Source organism: Serinus canaria, chromosome 1A (genome assembly GCF_022539315.1).
Source record: "Serinus canaria isolate serCan28SL12 chromosome 1A, serCan2020, whole genome shotgun sequence".
In the NCBI taxonomy this organism is placed as follows: Eukaryota; Metazoa; Chordata; class Aves; order Passeriformes; family Fringillidae; genus Serinus; species Serinus canaria.
In genome coordinates this window covers 29,493,180-29,517,686 of record NC_066314.1, presented here as the reverse complement: position 1 = coordinate 29,517,686, position 24,507 = coordinate 29,493,180, and the positions used below count along the sequence as shown (strand labels likewise).

The 24,507-nt window shown below is 38.0% G+C and overlaps 1 protein-coding gene across 1 annotated transcript in view; it reads left to right on the top strand.

Annotated features, from left to right (window-relative positions):
• Positions 1-21,287, top strand: part of SCAF11 (SR-related CTD associated factor 11) — a 51,344-nt gene extending 30,057 nt beyond the window's left edge. The window contains 11 exon segments of the mRNA XM_030238020.2: positions 349-416; positions 1,041-1,069; positions 1,071-1,097; positions 3,439-3,545; positions 4,480-4,569; positions 5,897-6,003; positions 9,987-12,485; positions 14,492-14,835; positions 17,252-17,470; positions 17,909-18,028; positions 18,398-21,287. Of these exon segments, the coding sequence (XP_030093880.2) occupies positions 349-416; positions 1,041-1,069; positions 1,071-1,097; positions 3,439-3,545; positions 4,480-4,569; positions 5,897-6,003; positions 9,987-12,485; positions 14,492-14,835; positions 17,252-17,470; positions 17,909-18,028; positions 18,398-18,526 (3,739 nt within the window). The 3' untranslated portion in view covers positions 18,527-21,287.
• Positions 21,288-24,507: the final 3,220 nt, after the last annotated feature.

Here is a 24,507-nt window from a genome sequence, read left to right as displayed (position 1 = left end):
TTAATTCATAAGAAAATAAGATTCTGAATCAACACTGACTGATATTCTTAAAAGAAAGCTGGTTATAACATCTTCCACATGTTGCCATGAAATCAAACAAAACTGAGCATTCTGATTTAATACAGGATATTAACTTTTGTGTAAATTGATTTTCTTTTTTTTTTCTAAGCTGTTTGAAGCACTATGGCTTTTGAAATACAAAAGATGATATTCATGATGCAAGTTCAGATTTTAATAGCAGTTAGAACTTGGTTTATGTGCACTAAAAAAATTACCTTCAAATAGGAGAGGATTTTGTTTGGATTCCTAGAAACTACTTTTTTAAAATATCTATTCTTGTTCTTGCAGAAGAGCTGTATGTCCAGACAGAGGGCGGGTAACAATAAAATTAAGCAGAATTGTGAAGAAAAAATACAGTAAGTTGGTATTTGCCAGAACTGATGTGTTTTTTTTAAAGAAATCTAGAATATCTTTTCTTGATGAGCCATTTAATTTTTTAAAATTGCTTACATTTGTATACAAAACTCAAATTCCAAGTAGTAGAAATGTGGAAATTCTAGAGCAGAATTGCAGTATGTGAAACTCCTATTTTTATATTGCTGGAATACTGCCTTTTCAATTTCAGTCACAACTCAAATGGATGTGGTTTCAGCCTCGACTAATTTTCTGCATCAGGCAGCTGGGGAACACTTAATGACTAGCTGTTTTTTAGAGGTTTTTTTATGATGAGAGTTCAGACATAAGCAACACTTAGCTATGTTTTGGGGTTGCTGCTCTGAGGGGCTGATTCAATAAAAGTTGTCTGATAAGTCTATTCATAACTTAGAAAAGGAAGAAAATATCTGAAGAGGTAAAAACTGCTTGGGATCTAAAAAGCTATAGTGAAGGTGTGTGCATTTTCGTTTTACTCAGTTTGTATGTAAACATTGTAAATGCACTCCAGATACACATTTTGTTAACCTCCCATTGCATTATTGATTTTGATGAGCAATCAAGAATATGCTAAAGTTAAGATCAAAATTTTGTTCCTTGTTCCACAGGTAATATTTTGCATGACAAACAAAACAAGAAAGGCTTTCTCTGTGAAGATAAACAAGGTTGGTTCTGATAAGGAAACATTTGTAAATCTATTAGAGCATTTTTAAGACTACCTTCCCAGTTATTTTTAAGGTTAACTTCTATTTGTTAATTTTGGTATGATTCAAACTTTTTTATTTTGTCTCTTTTTGTCTTGAAGTAATTAATATATTATCCCAGGTTATATGAGCTTCTTTCTCAGTATAAAATTAGTTTTATGGTGGTAAATATTTTCATTTAGACTAGGCTATTACATTGTATGATCCTGAACCCTTTTTTCATCCATCTCCTTTCATCCAAAGGAAGATGGTTTCATGTACAAGCTGTCAGCCAAGCATTATATGAAGGTTTTCATTATTTTCAATAAAATATATAGATGTAAGCAACCAAGTAATTTATGTGAATCTAGCATAGACATTATGGTTTGCATCAAATTGGGTCTTTTTTAAATATGAAATTTCTGTCAAGAAGGTTTCTGTTTCCAGGTTTCTTCTTCATAAATCTTAGCCTATAAACACAGGATCACCAGATGCCACAGGAGCTGTAAATGCTCTCGTTTGATTTCTACCATCCCTCCTTTCAAAAAGACTTTGAGTCTCTGAGACACAAGTTTTTGATCAGTGCTGTCTTACTCATAGATGTACCTGTAAATGAATGTGCAAGAAAAAGTTTTAGGCCATAAATTTAATTCTGCAGTGCAAGTGCTGTCATTTGCCATCATTCTGTCTTACCTGAAGTTTGAATATTTGGAGGAAAAGCTTTGTTCAAGTCCCTGTTCTGGCTACTGCTGTTTCATGTAGTATGGGGCACATCCTGTGTATTTTCAGCAGCTCATGGCCTGAATTGTAACTTCTGTTTGGGGCTCATTGCACCAAAGTTGTCAGGGATATTGTTAGCTCCAGTTTGTCTCTTCTAAGTCAGCTATTTGGAAATTTGGGTTCTGTTGCCCTGTAAACTTAGAGTACATTTCACTGCATTGAGGGGGTTTTGAACTGGAAAGATAGGGCTTAACAGTAGGTCAGCCACTAATGTGACTTCATGGCTGGGGAATGCTTTCATTTTTAGTTTTACTGATTTATGGTGAAGTGTTTAATAGCATTAATGTCTCAAATAGTACCTGTAGCAATAAAAAGGTGCATAAACAAAAGTAGAACCATTAAAAACCTTCAGGAGGAAGCATGGCACTCAATTATCCAAGAAATGTTCAAAATTTAAAAGAAAGCCATGATGTACTAGCAACTACTTCATAAGGCTATTTGTGGAACATCTGGATAGCTCTTTTAATTGGAGAGAGAACGGTTAATATTAAAAATTTATATTATTCTTAAAATAAAACTTACACCCAACAGTTTTTAAGGTAAAACCTAAAATTTTTACACTGATAAAATAGGGCATTTTCCCTGCAGAAGCAGCTCTGTGTGCTAAAGTTTGATGGAACACATGGATAATGACTGCATATTGAGACATGTATTCTTATATATCCCACTCCTAAGTTTATTTTTCATTTTTCTGAATTGAAATTATGGGAGTATTCTAAATTCCTGTTCTAAAATACCAATCCTAGGGAATGAACAGGAAAGTTTTAGTCAGATTTGAGGTGGTAAGAGCCCTTTAGGTGCTGTGACAAAAATGGATCCGTGTAGGAAGAATATTACTGTGGGAAGAGTACCTGGAAGGCTGATGATGGTTTGTTGTTGGGGTTTGGCTTTTCCCCTGCAGCCAGTGCAGTGGCCAGCAGCAGAGCTCCCTGCACGCCTGCAAATGGCAACAGGCACACAGTGCATGGCTGGGCCTTGTCAGCAACATAAATTGGTGGTGCTGCTGGTATCTTTTGAAATACAAAGTGGGTTCTGAGTATTGTGCCTCTGTGTGAGGGCCCAGTAACTAGACACACCAGACAACCTTCATATTCCATAATCCTACCTGAAGGCAAAGGAGAATCCCAGCTACCCTCATTAGGTTTTCTTGTTACTTGAAACAAAACATTTGGTGAATTGCTGTGCAGGGTTGTGAAGGTGCTTGGGCTGTACTTAATGTGGTGCATTAGGTAGCAGAGTTGTACAATAGTGAAGATCAGGCTTAGTTATTTATAATGTCTGTGCGGAGCATAAAAGATTTTGCTTTATATAAAATATGAAGTTTATCTGCAAAGAGCAGTTGTTAAAAACTTAGAGACTGAATAGAGAAAATTTGTTTGCTGTAACTGCAAATGTCTACATATACAAATGGAGCTATTATGGTGTCTGCTTTTTATGAGCTAAAGTCTTGCTGACCTAATTTAATTTCAGTGTATCTTCATGTATTTAGTGTTAATGATTTTATTTTGGGTGTCTTTAATTAGTATTTTTTTTTTTTGTGTAGCCCAGAAGACAGACCTGCTGGAACGAGCGCATCAGAACTAATTTCTTCAGCACACTTCTGTCTGGTGGTAGCAGTGAAGAATCCTTTTTTAGCTGTAGAAATGACTGGTTAGTGTGTACTAGTGCTTCATATAAATTGATATAAAGTAACTGTACTGTAGATTCTGAGCTTCCTTCTTCTCCTACCTGTTTATATACTGCCTTGAAATATTTTGAAGATTGGCGGAGTACTTTTTCACTGATGAAGAGCAGTTAAAGGATAAACACAAACATTTTAATAGGAGTACTGTTAAGGGCACACCCCAATTTCTGTCATGTGTTCAGCATTAGAAGCACACACTTGAGTATTTTAATCTCATTGATTTAACAAGAGTTTTATTTTTAGTTCATGTTTAATTCCTTGCTGAATTGAAGCCTTGGATAGGAAAGACTTAGCCCTGTTACTACAACAGCAGTTACTGAAAAAGTTAATGGTAAATATCCTGGTTTGTATCAGAAACAATCTTCTTCGTTGTTGTTGTGTTTGATTCCAAGAGGAATACTTTAAACATCCATGAAGCAATTTTGCATTAAGCAAAATACTTAATTAAGCCTTATACTTCAGAACGGGTGTATAAATAAATTGTTCATTGAATAGATGAAAGAAGAAGAACAGTCTAAAAGAATGTTATTTGGATAATATGGCCTAATTTAAAACGTACTAAGTATGTTTTTGACAGTCTTTAAAAGATGAACTTTCTGCCATGCATGCAGCAGAATTTATTAGTCAAGGATGCAAAGTTTCTCCATCCTTCAACTCTCCAGCAGAAACATTCCATCTCCTGTTTTCCATTCCATCTGCTTTATTTATTTAGGACTTCTTTTATGTTTGCTGAGACTGTGTTTTTCCTCTAAGCAATAACCAATGCATAGTTTAATCATGACTGTTAAAAGTTGTATTACAATTAAATTAAAGTCACTGGTAGGAGCAGTTACTGAAATACAAGCTTATCATAGTACAAAGTTACTTTTTATAACTTCTTGTATGAAATCTGTCTTTCAGTACAGAATTCACAGAAGTCAATTCAGGGATCAGACAGAAGAGACAAGAACTGGAATTGTCCTGTTCATCTTTGATATCCAGAGTTGAAAGGTCTGTGCTTTGGATTTGTAGTGGATCTTCATACTTCAAGTTTGGAGTTTGATTAATTTGAATTGGTCTTTAGATAGAATATTTTCATGAGACTAAATAGTGTTTGCATTTAACTTGGTAATTTTTTGTGTATTTGCTGCTTGGTGATTTTATGTCAATAGATTCTTTTTTGTATGTCTAAATACTTTTTTGCTACTTGTGACAAGCATAGTAACTCCACTGACTTGTGTGTCTTAATATGTCACCTTTTCACAGAAATGTGAGTTTGAATATGTTTTCTATTTGGAAGCTAATATTCAATGAGCTTTTATAATTATTTCTGTCCCTAGATATCAGACTATGCTTGCTTTAACATCAATCTGATTTTGATTCCCCACAGCACCCTGTACCCTACTTTCACGGGTTGGTTCTATCACTTTTTCTGTAATCATTTATAAAAAAATCCTGTTTGCATCTAAAAAGAGCTAACAGGAATTATATCAAGTGAAACAGAGAACATAAAATAATTCTATGGGTTTTTTTGTCAGAGAGATGTGTGCTAAAGCATGCCCTAAGGATATTTTTGTGAGTATAAAGCAGAACCATAAAAACAACTGATTTTAAAATAACACATAAAAAATTGGTTCTGTTTTCTTAATTTCATAACATATATCTTTGTTCTTTTTGGTATTAAAAAAAAAGATTAAAGTTAAAATTGCAAGTGAAGAGTTTTAAAATTATAATAAAAAATTGCATTTAGCATTGAAATAATAAATTTATTACATGTGCATTTTCTCAGGAGAAGTTTCACTCCAACTCAGTGATAATGCAAAAAATTGTAGATCTCTAACTAAACTCTGGTTTTGCCCAAGGTTTTCTGAGGAAGTCTGAATAAATATTTATTTTGTTTTTTGAAGAAAAAAAATAAAAGGAGTATTTTCTAAATTCTCATGTAGACCATTTCTCATTTTTCTGCAGAAAAGGTTGCTGTTCTGCTGAAGTACTACTACTGATCAGCACTCATTCCCTTATTTCCAGTGCTATAACCTACTACTTTGGACTGAGCTATTAGGGTTCTATATTTGACTTTCAAGAAAGCCAGATGTATGTTGCTTTAACATAACATACCTTGTTCAAACAGTTTTAATAGATTAGGCAGTAAAATAAATCTGAAATTAAATATGACAAGGAAAGTTTTGTTCACTGCCAGCTTTGTGTTTCTCTCCAGCTCTGATGAAGTTAAAAAGATTGTAGTTGCCTAATGGGTTTTGGTTTTGTGCATTGTTTCTAAGACTTGCTGCAAACAGCTAAAACAACTAATGTTACTGCTTTTGCTTTTACTTTGCAGTGTTCCTTTAATATTTTACGGAGCTGAAGCTGAGACTTTACTTCTCACTTCTTCTGCAGTGGCTGGAAGAGTTCTTCCAACAAATATCAGGCCTTTGGAAAACTTTGGTAAACTTTTTTTTTGTAAGTTTTCTTTATAGCTCATGTGGAGTATTGTTAAAATATCAGAAACCAGAGAGTTAGTTACACTTAATGGGGAAAAAAAATCTGTTTTGATGCAGTTTGGTGCTATTTCAAAGTCAGCTACTTAATTTCTGAATTTGGAATACAGAATATAAATAATCCACCCCAAAGCTGGTACAACTAATTCTTTTGAAGATTAATTAATAAGTATTTATGTGACCTTATTCCATTTCTAATTGCAACATTTTTTCCATTCATGCCCTTCTTTCTTCATTTCCCATTGTTCAAGGATAAATCTTATTTTGATGCATTATGAATGGCATATTTCAGAGGTATACTGTGCAGTCTGAGGAACAAACCTTTCTAGCAGAGAAGAACATCAGTCAGGAAACAGTGAAGTGTATGGATCTCTTTCAGTTTGCCTACAAGCTCTACAGGGCAAAACCTTGCAAAAATGCTGGAGCTCCATGGTCTGTCAGGAAAGCAGCAGAAGACAAGACATGGAAGAAATTGCCTTCCTCCAGTTACTTTAACAGCCTCTGTCTCCATACTCAGCAAGAACGTAGCTTCTCTTCCAAAAAGCTGCACAAGTTCAAAGAAGTGGAAACAAAGGAATCATATTTTATAAGGCTTGAGTTAATACCTTCTTTGAATTGGGAATCACACCATTTTCACTTGTCTAGTAGGCAAAAAGATAGGATAGATTTGGGTCTCCTGGCTTATGAAAATTGTGTAGAAATAAATTTTTGGAAGGAATTAAGTAGTAGAAGGATAATGAAAAAGTTGCATTCATATTCTTTATTCTTTTTCCCTTCCACATTTCCCAGTGAAAAATGGATAGGTTGTTTTCTCAGGTCTCTGATGTTTGGCAGTGCAGATCCTTAATCATTTTGCTTGTAGTAATATACTCTAGTAATATACTCTAGTAATATACTCTAGTAATAGTAATAGTATATAGAATATGTAGTCATATACTATAAGAGTATACTCTTATATATAGATAAAGAATATAGAATTCTAGATATAGAATATACTGTGAGACTATAGTATTACTATATAGTAATATACTATACTATCCTGCATGAAATAAATTAGTGCAGTATGTTAGCTTGTACCTCTTGACTTCCCTGTCTACTTTTCTACTTCTACAGTCAATCTTTTTCATTAGGATGCACCAGAAGCATTAAAAAATTATGTTTAGAACAGAATCTTGTCACTTGTCTTGATTAGAATTTTGATACTTGTACTGTGGACAAAGATTGAATTTTAAGATTAGAGCCAACATACTACAGTGTTTTAAGATTCAGAGTTTTAAGTCATTTTCACATTTTATTTAAATACTTTCTATTGAGAAGGAGCATGCAGGAAGTAAGAGTCGTAAAATTTCCTCGTAAAACAAGGGGGTGGTGGACATGAAGATGTCCCTTGAGGATTTTAGTCACATTTGGTTGAGTGAGTGTTCCTACCCCATTTTGTTTTTATATAGCATCTGAGTAAAAGGACAACATGCATAAGAAAAGGTAAAGACAAAGGCAAAGAGAAACCTTTTATGAATATTGTTAGATGCGCAACAAGTTTATATATATGTATATATATAAAAGGACACAGACTTCTTAAAAAGGTGAAGAAAAGAAGAATGAAAAAAATAAATGCATTTTTAAAAAGATGCAAACTGGTTCTTTCATTTCTTACTAAATTGTGACTGAAACATCATAGCATAAGCATTTTTTATTTTCTTTTTATGCTTCTCTCAACTTTTAGTCTTACCTAAAGTATTCAGTTTTGCATCAGAGTAACAGCTGACACTGGCTTCCAGATATTTATATGCCTTCAGAGTACAAGGAGGCATACAAATATTAATGATGACTATATAATGTAGTGTCTGAATCATCCCTGTAGCTGCTGCAGTTTTAGTAGCCTGTTCCTATTAAATAGTCTGTTTTACTAAATTGACCTGAAAATGCTTTAGTGAATATATGAATACCACTAAGATTTATGCTGGCATTATGCAGTTTTTGTGTGATTAAAATATTTTTCAATAAAGAGTCAGCTGAAATGCCTTTTATTTGGTCCAAGTCCAAATCCTGTGAAGCTTTTCTGTTAAAATTTTACTAGTAGTAAGGCATGCTAAAAAAGGTGCTTCACATGTAGATTTTGAATGTGCTAGGAAAATAACTCGCCTTTTAATTCTGTCCAGATTCCCACATTCCACTGGTATTGTGCTGGGGTTTTTTTATTTGATTTATTTGATCAAGATGATTTCTTCTCCCTTGAAGAAAATAATCACAAATTTTAAAATTTGAAATGTCATGTAACATGTGACTTGATTTCTTGGCTATTGTAATAGGTATGAAGACATAATTAGTCTGAGACAGCCACCTGTTGCTGAGGAAGTGCTGCTTAACCACTGCAAAGTCACTTTGTAACAAAGTGATGGGTGAGACTGTTAGAGTAGATACCTGAAATAGTGTCAGACCTGAAATTCCTCTGGAAGTTATTTACCATCATGTTATTTTCTTTTAAATACATGGTACCTTCTATACAATTGATGTTGGTTTTCATTTTCTCAAGTGATTATTTGATCACTGAACGTGCAAAACCCAGAACCAGTACTTCTTTTTTTCATGTTCAGGCAAATTATTGTGTGTTTGCAAGGAAGGTCAGAAGATGTGATTGTAGTCCTGTGCTCTTTTAAAGTCTAGCAAGGTGGTTATGGAATTAATTCTCTTGAGATTATTGTTTGCATTTAATACAGTGATGGGGTTTTTTTTTTTTTTGTTCTGCTAACAAAATTGTAAGTGGTAGAAAGAGGTTTTTTTGCAGTTACTTAGTTTTCTTATTCCAGTCTTACTTTTCTAAAATATGTTTGTGAATACATTAGCCAAATATTTTACTGTAGCAGAAGCATGGGAAATAATGTACAGAGTTAAAATGACATGTTTGTGATGTGAGAGATTTATCAAAATCTATAGCAATTAATCTTTCTTAGTTAGTTTGCACTGTTTGTGTATGAAATTGAAGCCGTGAAAGAATGCATTTTAACACCACATCCTTGATGCTTCCTGAAATTTACACAAAGTATGAAACAAATTAATGGACATCCCAAGAAATTAATGTTGTTCTGAAGTATTAAATTCAGGTATATTTACTTAATTATCATTGATCTTTAATTCCTGAGCTGTCCACCTGAAGCTTTCATAGCTGACAGTGCAGTCTTTCCTGTGCAGTGAATATAACCCTTAGCTTCCCTACCAAGACTTTTGTTGAATGGTAGATGGCATGAAATAAATTAGTGCAGTATCAACACAAGAGCTGAGCTGCTTGCTAGGTGTGCCTTATTCTTCGTAGAGCTTTTGGTTTTTTAATGCACTGTATGCTGCACACTGTAGGTGCTGCTGGCACCTTGACTGTCTTGTGGCAGAGTTTAGGTTCAGTTTGCCCTATAACTGGTGAATAAGTTGCACTGTCATTGCTGTATCTGATCAACTGCTGCACCTGTGATCATCCACTGATGATCAGGGATGACAGGCCACTGGAAAATGTCCCTTTCTCTGGTACTGTGCTTTATATCAGCATGCCTGTGTTATAGTGACAGGAACTGCTATATGCTGTGTGGTCAATTCATTACTTTTCTAACAGCGTAAATGCTGGCTATCTTTGAGCAGCCCTTTCATAAATAACAAATAACAGTTTCACTGTGCATGCTATCACTGTCCTTGTAGCCATGCCAGCACTGCTTCTAAACTGTGTGTTCAGATGTCTGATGTGTCACTTTACCTTGTTTCTGTTCTTTAAAACAACCAGTTTTCATTTAAAAAAGAAAAAAAAAGCTGTGGCAATATTACATACTAAGTCTTAAATTGTATTATTTGAGGATATCTGTTATGCTGCAGAAGGCCCTTTTATGTTCTTAAATACATCCAGATAAATGGTTATTATCAAATCTTAATGTCTTCTGTTTCTATTAGAATCTTTAGGCAAAGGATATGCTGTTGCATGTACCCAAGAAGGAGAAGAGAAAAAGGAAGCCTCTGGTTCATCCGGTACTAGAGGAAGTAGGAGGAAATCAGTTGCTACTACTCCTACGAGAAGGTCTGCACGAAACAGCAAAAACGAGGCTCTGACTCAGTCTCGGAGCTCCCCTCGATCAAGCAGTTCTGCTTGTAGTGCCCCTGAAAGCAATAACCCATCTCTGAATAAAAGTCATTCAGAAGCAGAGAATGCTCCTCCAAAACGCAAGTCTAAAAGAGCAGTTAAGCAACAAACACCTGCAGTTAAAAAGAAACTGAGAAGTTCTGCACGTTCTGAAAAATCACCCTGTGGTTCAGTGGAAGGTGACGACATTGCTGAGCCTGAAGCAGTCTTAACTTTAGATAAAGACCACCAGTCAGATAATGAAAGCAATAATGCAAGCCTCCCACAGAAGAATAATGTAGAAACAGAATCTGCTAATGGATTGGAAAGCTATAGTGAGCATGCAGAAATTGAGGAAACTACAGGAGAATGTGACAGGGATGAAGACACTTCAGGCAATGCAGATGTTAGTTTTTCTCTCCAAGAACTCCCAATACTAACTTTAGGAAGTGAAAGTCAGGAATTTAAAGTAAAAGATGTTACTGAAAAAAATGCAGATCTTGCCAGTCAGGACAATTGTGAAAATACTCCTGAACAAGTGGAAACAGTAGCTAGTCCCAAAGATGATGTATGTGACCATGCAGCTTCTGAAAAAGTAGATCAGACATCATGTAGTCCTCAAAAAGAATCAATGGAGAACATAGAAACTTTGACAAAAGTAGATCAACCCATCGCTAGTCCAGAAAATGAATTGTTGGAACATTTGGAACCTCTGCAAAAAGATCAGCCATTGGAGAGCCCCGGAAGTGAAGTGCCTGAGCATCCTGAAGCCATGGAAACCGATAATTCTGAGACTGAACTAAAACCAGTAGTAGACTGTGCAAATACAAAACCTGTTCAAGATGAAGAACAAGATGCATTAATACACAGTGTTTCTATGGACAGTACATCAGAACAGCCCTTAAAAGAGAACATCATTTCAGAAAGTGAAGAGGGTGGAACTTCAGAGTCTCCCCCAGTAAATGCTGAACATAAACATTTTGGTGAAGATAACAATGAAATGATACCAATGGACTGTGACTCATTTTGCAGTGACCAGAATGAACCTAAGATTGAGCAGTTAGTACCACCTGAAAGTACAGAGCAAGGAGAAGTGAACTCCTTACAGTGTGACATGGCAAACTCTGTATCAGGTTCTGATGAAAAAGATGAAACTGTTCCTCAAGCAAGAGAGTGCCAGCCAGAACTCACAAAAGAGAAGAAGGCTCGAACTAGAAGATCTAGATTTCACTCTCCGTCGACAACTTGGTCTCCTTCTGGGAGAGAGGGCAGGAAATCTCAATCACCATCCCCTAAAAGGGAGACAACTGGAGACAGGAGCTCACGATCACCCAAGAAGGTAATTGTGAAAGAGGGAAGGAGATCCTTATCTCGTTCTCCAAAGAGAGACACACTCAGAGATGAGAAAAAAACACCATCTCGATCTCCCAAAAGGGAAACTGTCAGGGAAAGCAGGAGATCATCTTCTCGATCACGAACTAAGGATTCATCTCCAAGGCGAAAATCTAGGTCTCGAAGCAGTGATAGAGATAATCAAAGAAGAGATCGCGACAGAGAAAGAAGAAATAGGAGGTGGTCTAGGTCACGGTCACGCTCTCGATCAAGATCACGATCTAGGACTAGAAATAAAGGTTCTTCATTCAGTAGAAATGAGAGGGAAAGTCATTCGCCTCGATGGAAAGAGAGATGGGCAAATGACAGCTGGAGAAGTCCCAGAGGAAATGATCGATACAGGAGAAGTGATCAAGAGAAACAGAATGAAAATCTTAAAAAAGAGAAGGATAATAATACAGAAAAAAGCAATGATGATCAGTGTTCTTCAGATAAGCAGAGAAATGATTGTCCAGACTGGGTAATGGAGCGGATAAACTCTGTTCCTGAAGCCAGGAACAGAGAGAGAGAGAAACCACATTGGGAAGAGGGCAGGCATGATAATGCAGGACAGTCTTGGAATAAAAACTTCGGTTCAGGTTGGATTCCGAATCGAGGCAGAGGTCAGCGTGGCCGAGGTGGCCGTGGCCGAAGTGGTTTCATGTATGGAGACCAGAGTGAAAGTCACTGGCAAAACAGAAAACCTCTCTCAGGGAACTCAGATGGTTCTGGGAATGAGGCGTCGAGGTTCTCGGAACAGCAGCCAGGCAAGCGTAAGAATGAACAAGAGTATTCGTTCGACACACCCGCTGACAGGTCTGGGTGGACATCTGCGTCCAGCTGGGCTGTGAGGAAGACTTTACCTGCTGATGTGCAGAATTATTATTCAAGAAGGGGACGCAATTCATCAAGCCCACAGTCTGGATGGGGAATGAGACAAGAAGAGGATACACCAGAACAAGGTATTAATGGTTTTGAAGTATAATAGCTTAGTCACACATGCAGTAGCTGAGCAAAATTCTGTCACATTGTCCTATGATCTGATCTGCTGATAAGTTCTTAAAAAAATTATTTGGGGTGAATCCATACTCTTTTTGCAATGTGGAGGGGTAAAGGTGGAGTTTGGTGATTTCTTGTATTTTGATGGCTTCTTGGTTTTGCATAAAGCCCAAGTTCAGGTTTAAGGACTGTGCATCCGAAGAGTGCTGCTAAAGTAAATTGATTTGTCTGAAGAGAAGGCATAGCTTCATAGTTACTTTTAGCATCTACACAACTTTAAAAAGACTAATTTGTTTCAAAAAGACGTGAATTTGCCTGTGCAGACCCACATGGCAGATTTTAGAGATGACCAAGCAGCATGTTGATGTTTATCTTGCTCCTAGATAAGCACAGTCCTGTTTAAATGCTTTTTTAAAAATCCAGGGTAATTTATAAATACAAAACCAGTGCCTTTACTGTATTTCACTTTTAAAATTTCTCCAAAATGTTGATATAAGTCTAAAAAAGTTTTGAAGGGGTTTTTATACCTAAAAGACAACTGCCCTGACAGAAATAAACTTTTGGTAGAAAGCAAGTTAACTGAGCTGTGGATGAGATTGATTCAGAATAGTTAAGAAGTCATCCACAGATTATTAATGCCTTGATTAATAATCTTTAAAGATAGATGTGAATTGACTTCAAGAACTATGAAATCCATTTCTGAAGACAACTACACTTGCACTCTTGCACTGTCTTCTTGTTTTGCCTTTCATTTTTGTCCACTTTCATCCCATATGCAAGTAGTTTTCTCCCTCTTCTGAGAGATAACTGCATCAGTGCCTTCCTAGTTTTGAGGCAACATTAGTCACCCTTCTATCTGCTGCAGGGAAAACTTACCAAACCTGTAACTGAAAGCATTTTGTGATTCAAAGACTTTTTCATGTAGTTCAGGAACAGCCATGCTGTTACTCACTTTTGGAAGCTGAGAATAGTACAACAATCTCTGGTAACTGGATAAAACAGGCTAGGTTACCATCATGACATGGTCCTCCAGGGCAACCTGCTTTTACTGACCCTGCTTGAGCAGGGGGATTGGACCAGAGAGTCTCAATAGGTCTCTTCCAACCTTAGTGATTCTGTTATCCCATAATCTTTAAAAATTAGGAATCGGGCTGACATATAAGGCCTTAGATTGCAATCCCTATGAATTAGATGACAGGGTTCCTCAAGGAAGGGATTCTAAGGAAGGACATCTAGATTGCAGCCTATCAGTCATTTTTCCAGACTAATTTATTGACTTCTGGAAGGCTTGGTGTTTTGTCTAGATTTTAACTTCTTGGCTTCTGTTGAAAAGAAGATGGGATATCAAAGTAATTCATTTAAGAAGTGCTACCTGCTACCCCAAGAGGTTATTTTTACTTCTGGGTTTTACCTGTTGTACCATTATGGGGTTTTTGAACAACTCTTTCTGAATATGAATATCTGTTAAATGGTTTGAGGATGACTTATTGCTCAGTGTAAAAAATCCCAGCAGAGTATTTCACACACTCACTGTAAACTTCACCAGAAGTGTACAGTGAGTGTGTGTGAATCAGGAGCAGAGACTTGCTGATGTGGTAATGTGTGAATAACCTCCTGCAATTGCAGAAAGTAAATTTACTGGGTAAATTATGTTGTCTTCCTGCTCTTTGGTGAAAAATTGCAGTTTCATTGTGATGAAATAATTTATTGGATTTGTTACGGGAGGAAGTATTGAAAACAAATTCAAAACACAGGCTTTCATAGTAACCTACATTTTTTAAACTTCTAAAATAGCATTTGGTTTCATGGCATGTGTGGCGCTGAGTGCTGTGCAATATCTTGGAAAGACTCAGATTATAGAAAGTTTTTTGATAATCCATCCTTAATTAAGAGTTTAGACACCTGGCTCCCATTTTGCTTTATGAAGTAGAGAATTTCTTGATATACTGTCTGGTTTTTGTTTTGACAGATCCAAACCTCAAAGACCAAGGCAACCAGCAAAATGATGGTTCTCAGTTACCAATAAATATGATGCAGCAACAAATGAATGTAATGCCACAAGTGAATGCACAGCACCAACCTATGAATATCTTCCCATATCCAGTGGGTGTCCATCCTCCCTTGATGAATATGCAACGAAATCCTTTCAACATCCACCCTCCAATGCCCATGCATCTCCCTACTGGAGTGCCTCTCATACAGGTAGCTGCTCCCACAAATATTTCTCAGGGATTACCTCCGCCTCCACCTCCACCCCCACCATCTCAACAAGTCAACTACATTGCTTCACAGCAAGATGGAAAACAATTGCAGGTATGCTTTACCAGAAGCCAAGAACAATGGTGAAATAATAACAGTTAAGGATTCTTTATCTTGAATACCATAAATTTATACTTGCAGTTTCTTTCTCTCTTGCCTGTTTTCTTCCACCCTGCACCAAATTTGAAGTGGAAGCATCCATGAGCATATGGGTTGTAGCTTTTAAAAAAATAACAACATACAGCATCATAACCAGGTTTCTGTGGAAATGGAACACTGAAAAATTTTGTCAGTGTTGTCCATTATCTTTTTTATCTTAGAAGTGACCTGCTTCCGAAAGGAAATCTTCCCCTTCCAAACCTGATTTTTAAGCATTTTAGGAAATGCTTGAATACCATTACAGCACCATGTAGGAAGTGATCTAAACTTCTGTGTTGCAGTTCTCATCCCATGGGGGTCTATCAACAGACGAAAATTGCCAAGAACTACATGGCACCCATTTGTTCCACACTTCCATTCTCCAGCTGTCACCATCTCAGTGGCTTCCCCCCACACACATTTTTTATTCTGTTTAATCTTTTGAGCCTTTTTATTAATAATTTCTGAGGTCTCTTTGGTGTTTTTTACTTCTGCCTTCTTACCCAATTCTCCTGGTTTTGCATGCCCTGTTTGAGACCTAACTCCCACTTTATTTCTTCAGTTTCAAAAATACTCAACCTTGCTTAGAGCAGGTCAGACCATCTTTTTATGACTCTCAAGATATCTTTAAAACAACTCTTATATATGTGAGCTCCTCCTGTAGCTGGCTGTTTATATTAAGAGCTTTTGTATCAAGGAAAAGAATATGAACAACTTGAAGGAGAACCCATGGCCCTGGAAGAAGATGTAATACTGCATTTATGATAAGTAAAGGGCTCTTCAGGAGTTGACTTGGGTTTGTGCTTTTCTTTTGCTGCTGCCTGTTCTAACCTAAACCACTTTCCCCTACATTCCAGGTTGAAAAAGTGAGCAAATGATTTCTAACCCTCTGTTTTCATGCATCATCTGTAAAGATCTGAAGTGAACTCATGAATGGCCTACAGTGTTCTCACTTTTCACTGCTGTCATCTGTTTATAGTCATTAACTTAGAACAAGGAGAGTTGAGTGTTGTGGGAAATACTGAGTGGGGTCACAGGCCATATGAAATAACTTAATACACTGCAAAGTAAACCAGCAAGGTACTGCTGGAACTAAAATGCTGGTAGATTGCTTGTTGATTTAATTAATGTCTCCTGTCTTAATTAAAATATTTTCACAATTGGAAATCCAGTAGATTTGACCTCCAAAAATGTAAGAAGTCAGAACATAGGCTTCAAACCTCTGAAATGAGTATCTAGCGCAGCAATAAATAAGTTCCACTTAAGATTGTGTATTGCTGCAAAATGCAGTTACCTCTTGTAAAGCCCCATGTTACACTTGTTGCTCTTACCTGCTTTTGTGGGCTGGTATCCATGAACCTGAATGCTCTTGCAGCTGCTACTGCTTTTTCTTTGAGCTTTCATTCAACAACCCCTCAGTGGTAGCACAATAGAAATGACTGAATACTGCAGGACACCACCTGTCCTTCCTGTTGAAAGGAAAATGAAGACAGCACACTGGTGAGCGTTAGCATGCTGATTCTAACAGCTCCATTTCTATGTCCTTTCCAAAGAGCTCAGATTCCTCTTTCATTATTTTCCATCTAGGTTAATGCAGGTGTGTAAAGAGTAATGGTGATGACCTGCAAAAAAGCAGCATCTCCTGCCAGAAACATGTCAGGAGGATGTTCTGGGCTTTTGCTAAAAATGGCCTCTATCTGAAGTCTGAGAGCTACTTAATTTCTCAGTTCCAAAGTATGTGCAGTGCCTTTTGGTGATGTTTGGAAATGGCCAGAAAATGGCTTTTCCTGAAAAACAGATCCAGCGCTTCATCTCTTTCCTTTGTATTTATATTTGCAAGTTCAAGCTGATAACAGATATGAAAATAAATTTTTTCAAAGCAGCATCATTATGATGCAGGAATGCAAGTGTGGCTTTGGGTGGTACCTTGTGCCGGTGTCTTTGGGTGCTGATTTTTTATAGAAAATGTGTACTCATCACAACCTTGTTTTGTAAATCAGATTGATTCTGCAGCCATTAACTTCCTTCCCCTTGTTCTAACAACCTCCATGCCTCTTTGCAGGGTATTTTATTATGGGATCAGAGATAGAAAATGGCAGCCATTGTGGTGACATGGAAGATGCTTTACTTTTCAAGCTTTTCTTTTTGTTTTTTTCTTTGAGTCGATCTAATGTAATGTATGTACCTTCCATAATAATGGGCAGCGTGGAAATTAGGTAATGAACCAAAGCATGCAGTATCTGTGTTCGTTCTAGAGCAGCTGAGACTCCTAGAAAGGCACATTGCCTTATAGAAGAATGACATATTAACTAGTGATAACTTTTTAAAACAGGGTATTCCAAATGCTTCTCATGTAAGTAACAGCATGGGTGCTCCAGCTTTGCCTGCTCCAGCAGCAGTCCTGGGAAACGTGGGAACAGTTCAGGGACCAAATTCGGGTAATGCAACGTCATCAGGTCACATGAAGAGCTCTAATGCAGCTGTAAAATTGGGAGAAAACAAAGCAAGTGTAACAGTGGAAGCCAGTGCTGATAGCTCGAAGAAGGACCAGGCAAGTTCAAAGTTCAGCATATATTTTATATACACTGTTTATATATTTACATTAAAACATATAAAATTTAATTTTTATATAAATGCATTTTGATGTACTAAAAATAGCAAGTTATGACAATTACCCTCCGTGTAATATACTCCATACCATCATGTAATATTTTTGTGGCAGCCATAGGACACAGATTAACCTATGACTCTTTTTAATGTAGACTTCTTTAAAGCAGCACTATTATAAATAATACTTGAATAGCTGTGGGAAAGCATTCTGTGCTTGGCAGAGCACAGGCAGCTCCCATGAGAGCTGAAATGTTGGGGGGGAGGGAGGGAGTGGTTATCTAATCTTCTGTAGCAACCTTTTTCCTGTAAAGTGTTAACTTGTGATTGATAAAGATACACAGGCAGTGACTTATAACACTCAAGTTTGTTTTCTCTTCAGAAATTGTTAATTCAAGAAAAAGCAGCACAAGAGGTCAAGCTGGCTATCAAACCTTTCTACCAAAACAAAGATATCACTAAGGAGGAATACAAAGAAATTGTGCGGAAAGCTGTAGATAAAGTAAGTTACCCAGTAACCCGAGCTGCAGACATTTCACCTTGGGGCAAGCTTTGGGGTGGGTTTCTCAGGTTTGTGGGAACAGCTCATAGGTGCCGGAAAGGGGGAAGAGGGAGAAGCAAAAATACCTTTCTTCTTTCTCCATCCACAAGAGCTTTCTTTGGCTTCTCGGAACAGAACCTGGTGATTGTGTGGAAGAATTGAATGGGAATTCAGAAGTATTTAGGAAGCAATTGGAAAGTATTTGGAGTTTTGACATATATTTTGCCTGGGATGGAAGAATCAAAAGGGTCGGGAAATAAATGAATAATGTAGGACTGTGGCAAATCAGTGGAAATGTTTCAAACGTTTTTGTTCTTTAAACTGTTGCAGGTTTGTCATAGCAAGAGCGGAGAAGTTAATTCTGCAAAAGTGGCAAATCTAGTGAAAGCGTATGTAGACAAATACAAGCATTCACGGAAGAAAAATCCTGAAGAGGCAGTCTCCTGTGAAAGGAAATAGAATATGTTTTCATTTTTTAGTTTTATTCTATCTGCAAAGTGCAATTTCAATGTGAACTGTTAACTGAAAATTGTACATGACAGTGATTTGAATTTGGTTTTGATAAAACTATTTTTCAAGGTAGTGTATTATGTTTTGTTCTAAAGAAATATAGATCTGCAGGGCAACTTCTTTATTCCTTTTTAAAAACAGATTTCTAAAAAGAATAAAGGTGTAAAGAAGAATCATTAGGAATGTACGGTTGTGTGGATACTTAGATGTACAGCATTTTGACTTGAATAAGAGAGTGCATTAACTTAGAAACTTCGAGTACGTTGGGTTTGGAACAGGTATGTACAGTACATGTGATCAGTCAGATTAAAGTAAAATTTTTCTTTTGATTGCTCCCTAATTATAGCAAAGGTGAAATAATTAATTGCCTTGACAAATACTTCTAGTGTTAACTGGACAGGATGAATGCAGGGGTCACAATGTGTATATTAAAAAAACACATAGAGTTGTCTGAACACAACTGTTTAGATTTCAAAAAGAAAAGTCATAAACAGTAAAATGTGGTGCCCAAAAGCATGGGTGCTGCACAGCTGTTGTAACACCAAATAAAAATTATGCTGCTTGGTATTGTTTGTGATGTTTTTTAATTATTTGTTTCAAGCTAGTGGGATAACTTGAATAATTTTTATGTGTTGAAAGCCCTCAGTCACCACACGCTGGTAACCTCAGTTTAGGTTATGCCCTTAGGCTAGCAGGAAATTAGTGTACCAAAGCTAGATGTGCAGAAACAGAAAAGTTTCTTCTTCAGGTAAAATCAAGAAAGCTGGAATTTATCGTGAGGTTGCCAGTTGACCAGAGCCTGCCAGCTGTGCCAATCTCAGCTGCATAATACTTTTCTCCATTAATTAGGGACTGTGGCATGAATCACCAGACTGGTATTGGTGAGCCCATGCCATCGGAAGCCAAGTGTCTTCCTGCTTCCCTGAGCACTGGAGACAGATTATTAGAGGTACAACAAGCATTCTAAAAACAGCTGTCAGGTCACTGAATGCACCTAGGGAAAGCTGACACCTCAGGTAAAACCACTTTTACTGAGGCAGCAGCAGGGAGGGTTGCTGGAATAGTGAGATCACCATGTGCTCCTTAGCAAAAGAACAGCTTGAAATCCTCGCCCAAGGAGCCTTAGTGTGATTTGTTCCCTTACTCTTACACAGTGCTGTTAAAATCTTGTCACTAACCCTCCAGTCCTCTTGTGCCGTAACAGCCTTTGGTGTTGGATCAGCCTGGCTTCCACTCCAGCCCAAAGCCTCCTGGCTCTGGAGCAGGAATAAAAATTTTAACAGAAAGTATCAATTGAGATTTTTGAGGAATCATCTCTTTGTAGCCAGTAGTTCCCAAATTACCTGTTTTTGGCAGAAAACAGTCTCACGTTTTAAGTAACTTTTGCAGAAGCCTAAGGATGACATAAGGGATATCTACCCGTGTACATGTGTGCTGTAGAGAGAGAGGTGTAAAAGCATGATGTTTGTTACAACAGTTGATTGCTTGGTTTTAACTGTAACTTTCTGCAGACTTAATGAAGCATTTGATTGTCTGTATTTATTTTTGTGTGCCTAAATACAAATGCTATGTAAATTAGAAACAGATATAATACATTTTCTACAGTCAAGTCAGGTTTTAGGCTTTTCAATATACTCAGTTTTACATTATGATAGCAATTTGTAAGATCTCTTGAACTATTTTAAGCTAAAATTGGTTAGCACTTTTTGAAAAATGTAGCAAATTGCTATGTGTATCCTGGTTTATCACGCCATGCGTACTTTATTACATTTTCCTTCTCTGAATTTTTGGATTTTAATCACTTTTATATCTTTTTCTAGTCTATACAGTTGAGCCTTGCTATAAATTATAGCTCCTTTCAGGAGTCAGATAAATGCTTCAAGGGGTTTTTTTCCTCTTTGGGAAGTGAGGTGGAAATTGGGGGAGGTGGAAAGAAACAAGGGAGGATTTGAACTGGGAGAAGGGAGGGGTGATTAGTTTCTTGTTTGCAGCTCCTGGGTGGAAGAGAAGCTGTCACTGGCTTCCACGTTGTTGGGGCAGTGACTATAGTGATGCTCCACTGTATTTCAAAACCTAATGAAGAATACCAAATAGAGTAGCATGTTATCAGTAACTTTATTTTTTACAATTAAATACTTCAGAGTTTATCAGAAAATACGCAGTTTGTTACAATTTCTATGTTGAATTAAAGAAATGCATTGCCTTAATCTGTAGACTCTGCTCCTGTTTCTGCCGAAAAGCAGCGAGGTCTCTGCTGCTGCGGCTGCATGAGAAGGGAAGTACAGCAACCTCAGAGTCCTGGATGTGTTCCTGTAGGATGAAAGGTGGATTTCTGTTTATTGAAACACCTTCTACTGAAATACCCCAACATGCACCAGCACTGAGAGCAGAGATGGGGAGCTGAGCCCCTTTGCTGCTTCCAGGGTAGTGGTGATTCCTTCAATCCAAACTACCTTGGGGGAAACCATTACAAAAGTGTACCTTCTGTGAACTTATGCAAATCAAAAGGGTTTTCCTTGCACCCCTTCCCCTTTCTCACTGTGCATGCTGCTTGAATGTCTCATCCTAAAGCTATACCTTACGAGCACGGTGGCTGTCCAAGGTCCACAGTACTGTGTATGTAGGCTGGAGTGCTGTCTACTGAAAAAAATACTCTAAAATTTAGTTTCATGTAGTGTTTTAACAGTTTCTAATAAATTCTTTTCTCTCAGCTGGCAGTGTTTGGTTTTAAATGACTCTGGCTCAAGTGGTGTGCTTTGGAAAGCAAGGCAGCTCCTGTTCCTTCGGTGCACATGCATTTACCTTGATCTGTGTTAAGTTAGTCTTCACCCTGCCTTGCTTGTCTGCAGGTGCTCCAGGCTAGAAAAAAGCAAATGCAGGTGGCAGAGTCCATTCACCCTGGACTTGAAGACCATGGAGGGGTTCAGGGTGGGAGTGGAATACTGCTGTGGGAAGCAAACAAGGCAGGATTCAAGCCCTGGGCGCGTCCTGTGCACGGAAGCAGGGAGCAGCTTCACTGAAATACTCTCAGGGGATTTTAGTGCAGGAGAGCTGGCCTGCCTTGGGAAGAGAATTCCAGGCATCCTTTTGCTTCCAAGAGTTACCTCCACTGTACCTTCATGAGGTAGCTCCATAGGTGAGGTTGGCACAGGTATGAGAGTTACAGTTAAGGAGCTATGCTGGCAACATTTTTCATTATTACTACACCTTACAATATTCACATTGATCAATACTTGATAAATAGTAGAGATGACAGTAAGGACAATGAAGTGTATCACTAATTTCAGTAATTAAAGAGTACTAATTATTACTAATGTACTAGTAGTACTAATTATTACTAATGAAGTGTCAGTTTTTTTTTTTTTTTAAGTTTTTAATCACTAGGTTGGTAGGAAAACCACTTAGAGCACAAGTAACTACTTGTATAGAAGGAGATGAAGGTCTGGAAAAGCACAGGCTGGGATCTGGAACTTGACTTAAACTTGACACTTCAAATATCACTCATAACTCCCAGACTCACCCACCAACAATAAAGCTCGACCTGATCTTCATTGTCTTACACTGTGCAGTAAGTCCAGGGGCTGGCAGCAATAAAGTCCATGCCCATTACAGACTGTAAACATGCAAACCCAGAGTGTAATCCAACACAAACTACTGCAGGAGTCAAACACATGAGATTTTGGCAGCAGGTTGTCATATAATTAGTCCCAAAGTTTTGAGGAAATTTAAAACCCACAGAGTTAGCATCGGTCAAAAATAGCCAGGCATTTCTTGATCCTTTGGTGCAGTAGCAAGTGTTATGACAGAAAATAACTCATGGAAGTCAGAGTTCACCGTAAATTCCAGAGCCCTTAACAAAAATTCAGGGGTTTTGAGGACTAGGAATGTAGCTCACACATGATCTTGCATCAAGGCCTGAACCTGGAATCACAGAGCTTTTCCTAGAGGACTATTTAAACAAACATTTCTAATAACAATCGAGGGATACGTGCTGCAGGGGAAATGGAACACACACCCCTGCAGTGTAGGCCTTGCGGTTCTGTGGGTCGGGGTGAGGGATTCCATCTCTGACGGGCTCTGGGTCAACTACGAGTTTGGTTGCAGGTCAGCTGCCTCAAACTTCACAGGAGCCCACTAAGGCCAGTGGGAAAACTGGAATGAGGGTGCAAGCCCCTGTCCTAGAGAATGTGTTTCTGTACCTTGTGATTCACCACGTAACTCTGTTGTAAACAATAAAAACAAAAAGTGTCCTCTCCAAAGGTCAGGACAACCAAACATTGGTGTAAAAGAAAAATTTACTGTTTGCCAGGACAGCAACTTTCCTGTGGACATGCAGGCTCAAAGCCCCCAAAGAACAAAACGCACATGTCCACTCAGATTGCAGGTTGCAGGAATTCCACCTTACACCAGCTGTCCAACAGCCACTCCACATCACAGCACAAGACAGCCTTTACTATGGTTCACCTTTATGAGATTTTTGTTTCTCTAATATTTCATTTCTATTCACGTGCAGTAAATCAGCTTTTTTCAAAGGTATGGGCTCAGATTTTTTTCTGGTTATCTTACCTCACACTGAGAGAAGCCAAGATCCAAGTGATGATTCTGATACAAATAGGTGAAAAACAGCAGGCTTCTAAAACCAAGATGGTTTTGAAGTAGTGATAATTTAAGAAGATACTGCCATCCTACCACAGACAAACAGGTGATAACTTTACTCATTAGAGTCAGCCTTGAATTGTTTGCCACTTGAAAATGATTCATGAATTCAAACCCCTCTGTGAAATCCCACACATTAATTCCCTTAGGGGAACCACTGTGCTGGTTTTGCATTAATTGATATTTGGTGAGGAGGGAAGAAATTAATGAACCAAAACCAGCTCCAGGCAGCTGCTTTGCCCCTGCAGAGCTGCAGCCCACATGCTGCAGGTGCAGCCTCTGCCACACAGGACACTGAGCAACCTTTTGACTTCCTCAGCTCCTGCCCGTCATGCTGCTTTGCAGCCTGCACACACATCCCCTAATCCAGCAAGCCAAGGGACATCAGCCATGGAGCTCTCTGCAGCCACTCATGCAGGCAACGTCCAATAGCCCAGGAGATACCTGGTAGAAAAGGTGCAGGAGGGAGGAAGCACAATGGGATGAGTACTTGTGTCCACAGCTGATCCATGTCAGCAGATCTTGGGCCATGATGGGAATTGAACTTCACACCTCACTACACGCTCGGGGCTTCTCCCTCCACGTTACCCCCCCTTGAAGTTTGAAACTAGCAAGAAAAAATGAGAACAGTGTATTTTTAGTAGTAATAAAATGATTCAAATCCAGGATGTGCTTTGCCCCAAACTGTAGGCGGGCAGTAATTAACACCAATGACTGTGCAATTCTGCCATCAGGGAACACCAGGAACTGCATCATCCAGCACAGCTGAGCATAAAATAATGGAAAAAAAGGGCTGATCTAGAGGTGATCACCTGCAGCACATTTCCTTCTTCCAAGCAAGGGTGCTGCAATAGCTTTCAGTGGAGTTAGGCCAACAAAGTGCTGTGTTACTGTGCTGATGGCTTCACAACCCCTAGAGGATTCAGGCTGATGACTGAGGAATGTTTACTTCAGCAAGAGATGCTTTCAGCATCCTTACTATGCTGCAAAACACTTTGAAGGAAGAAATGCAACTGTACATACAAGAGAATTCCTCGTTTTAAAAACACAGCTAATCTGGAATCAGAGTAATACAGTTTTGCTTTGGTATTTTTTTCTCCAAAGAAATTTATACTCATCTTCAAAAAGATACTATGGGGCCAAGCCACAACAAAGATTCTTTATGACTGTGCTCCAGTGAGATGATGCTCACTGGAGAGCACAGAACATTTTCCATCAGTTGTAATGAGCAATGGTAACACTGAAGTAATCTATAATAAAGAAAATACATAAGA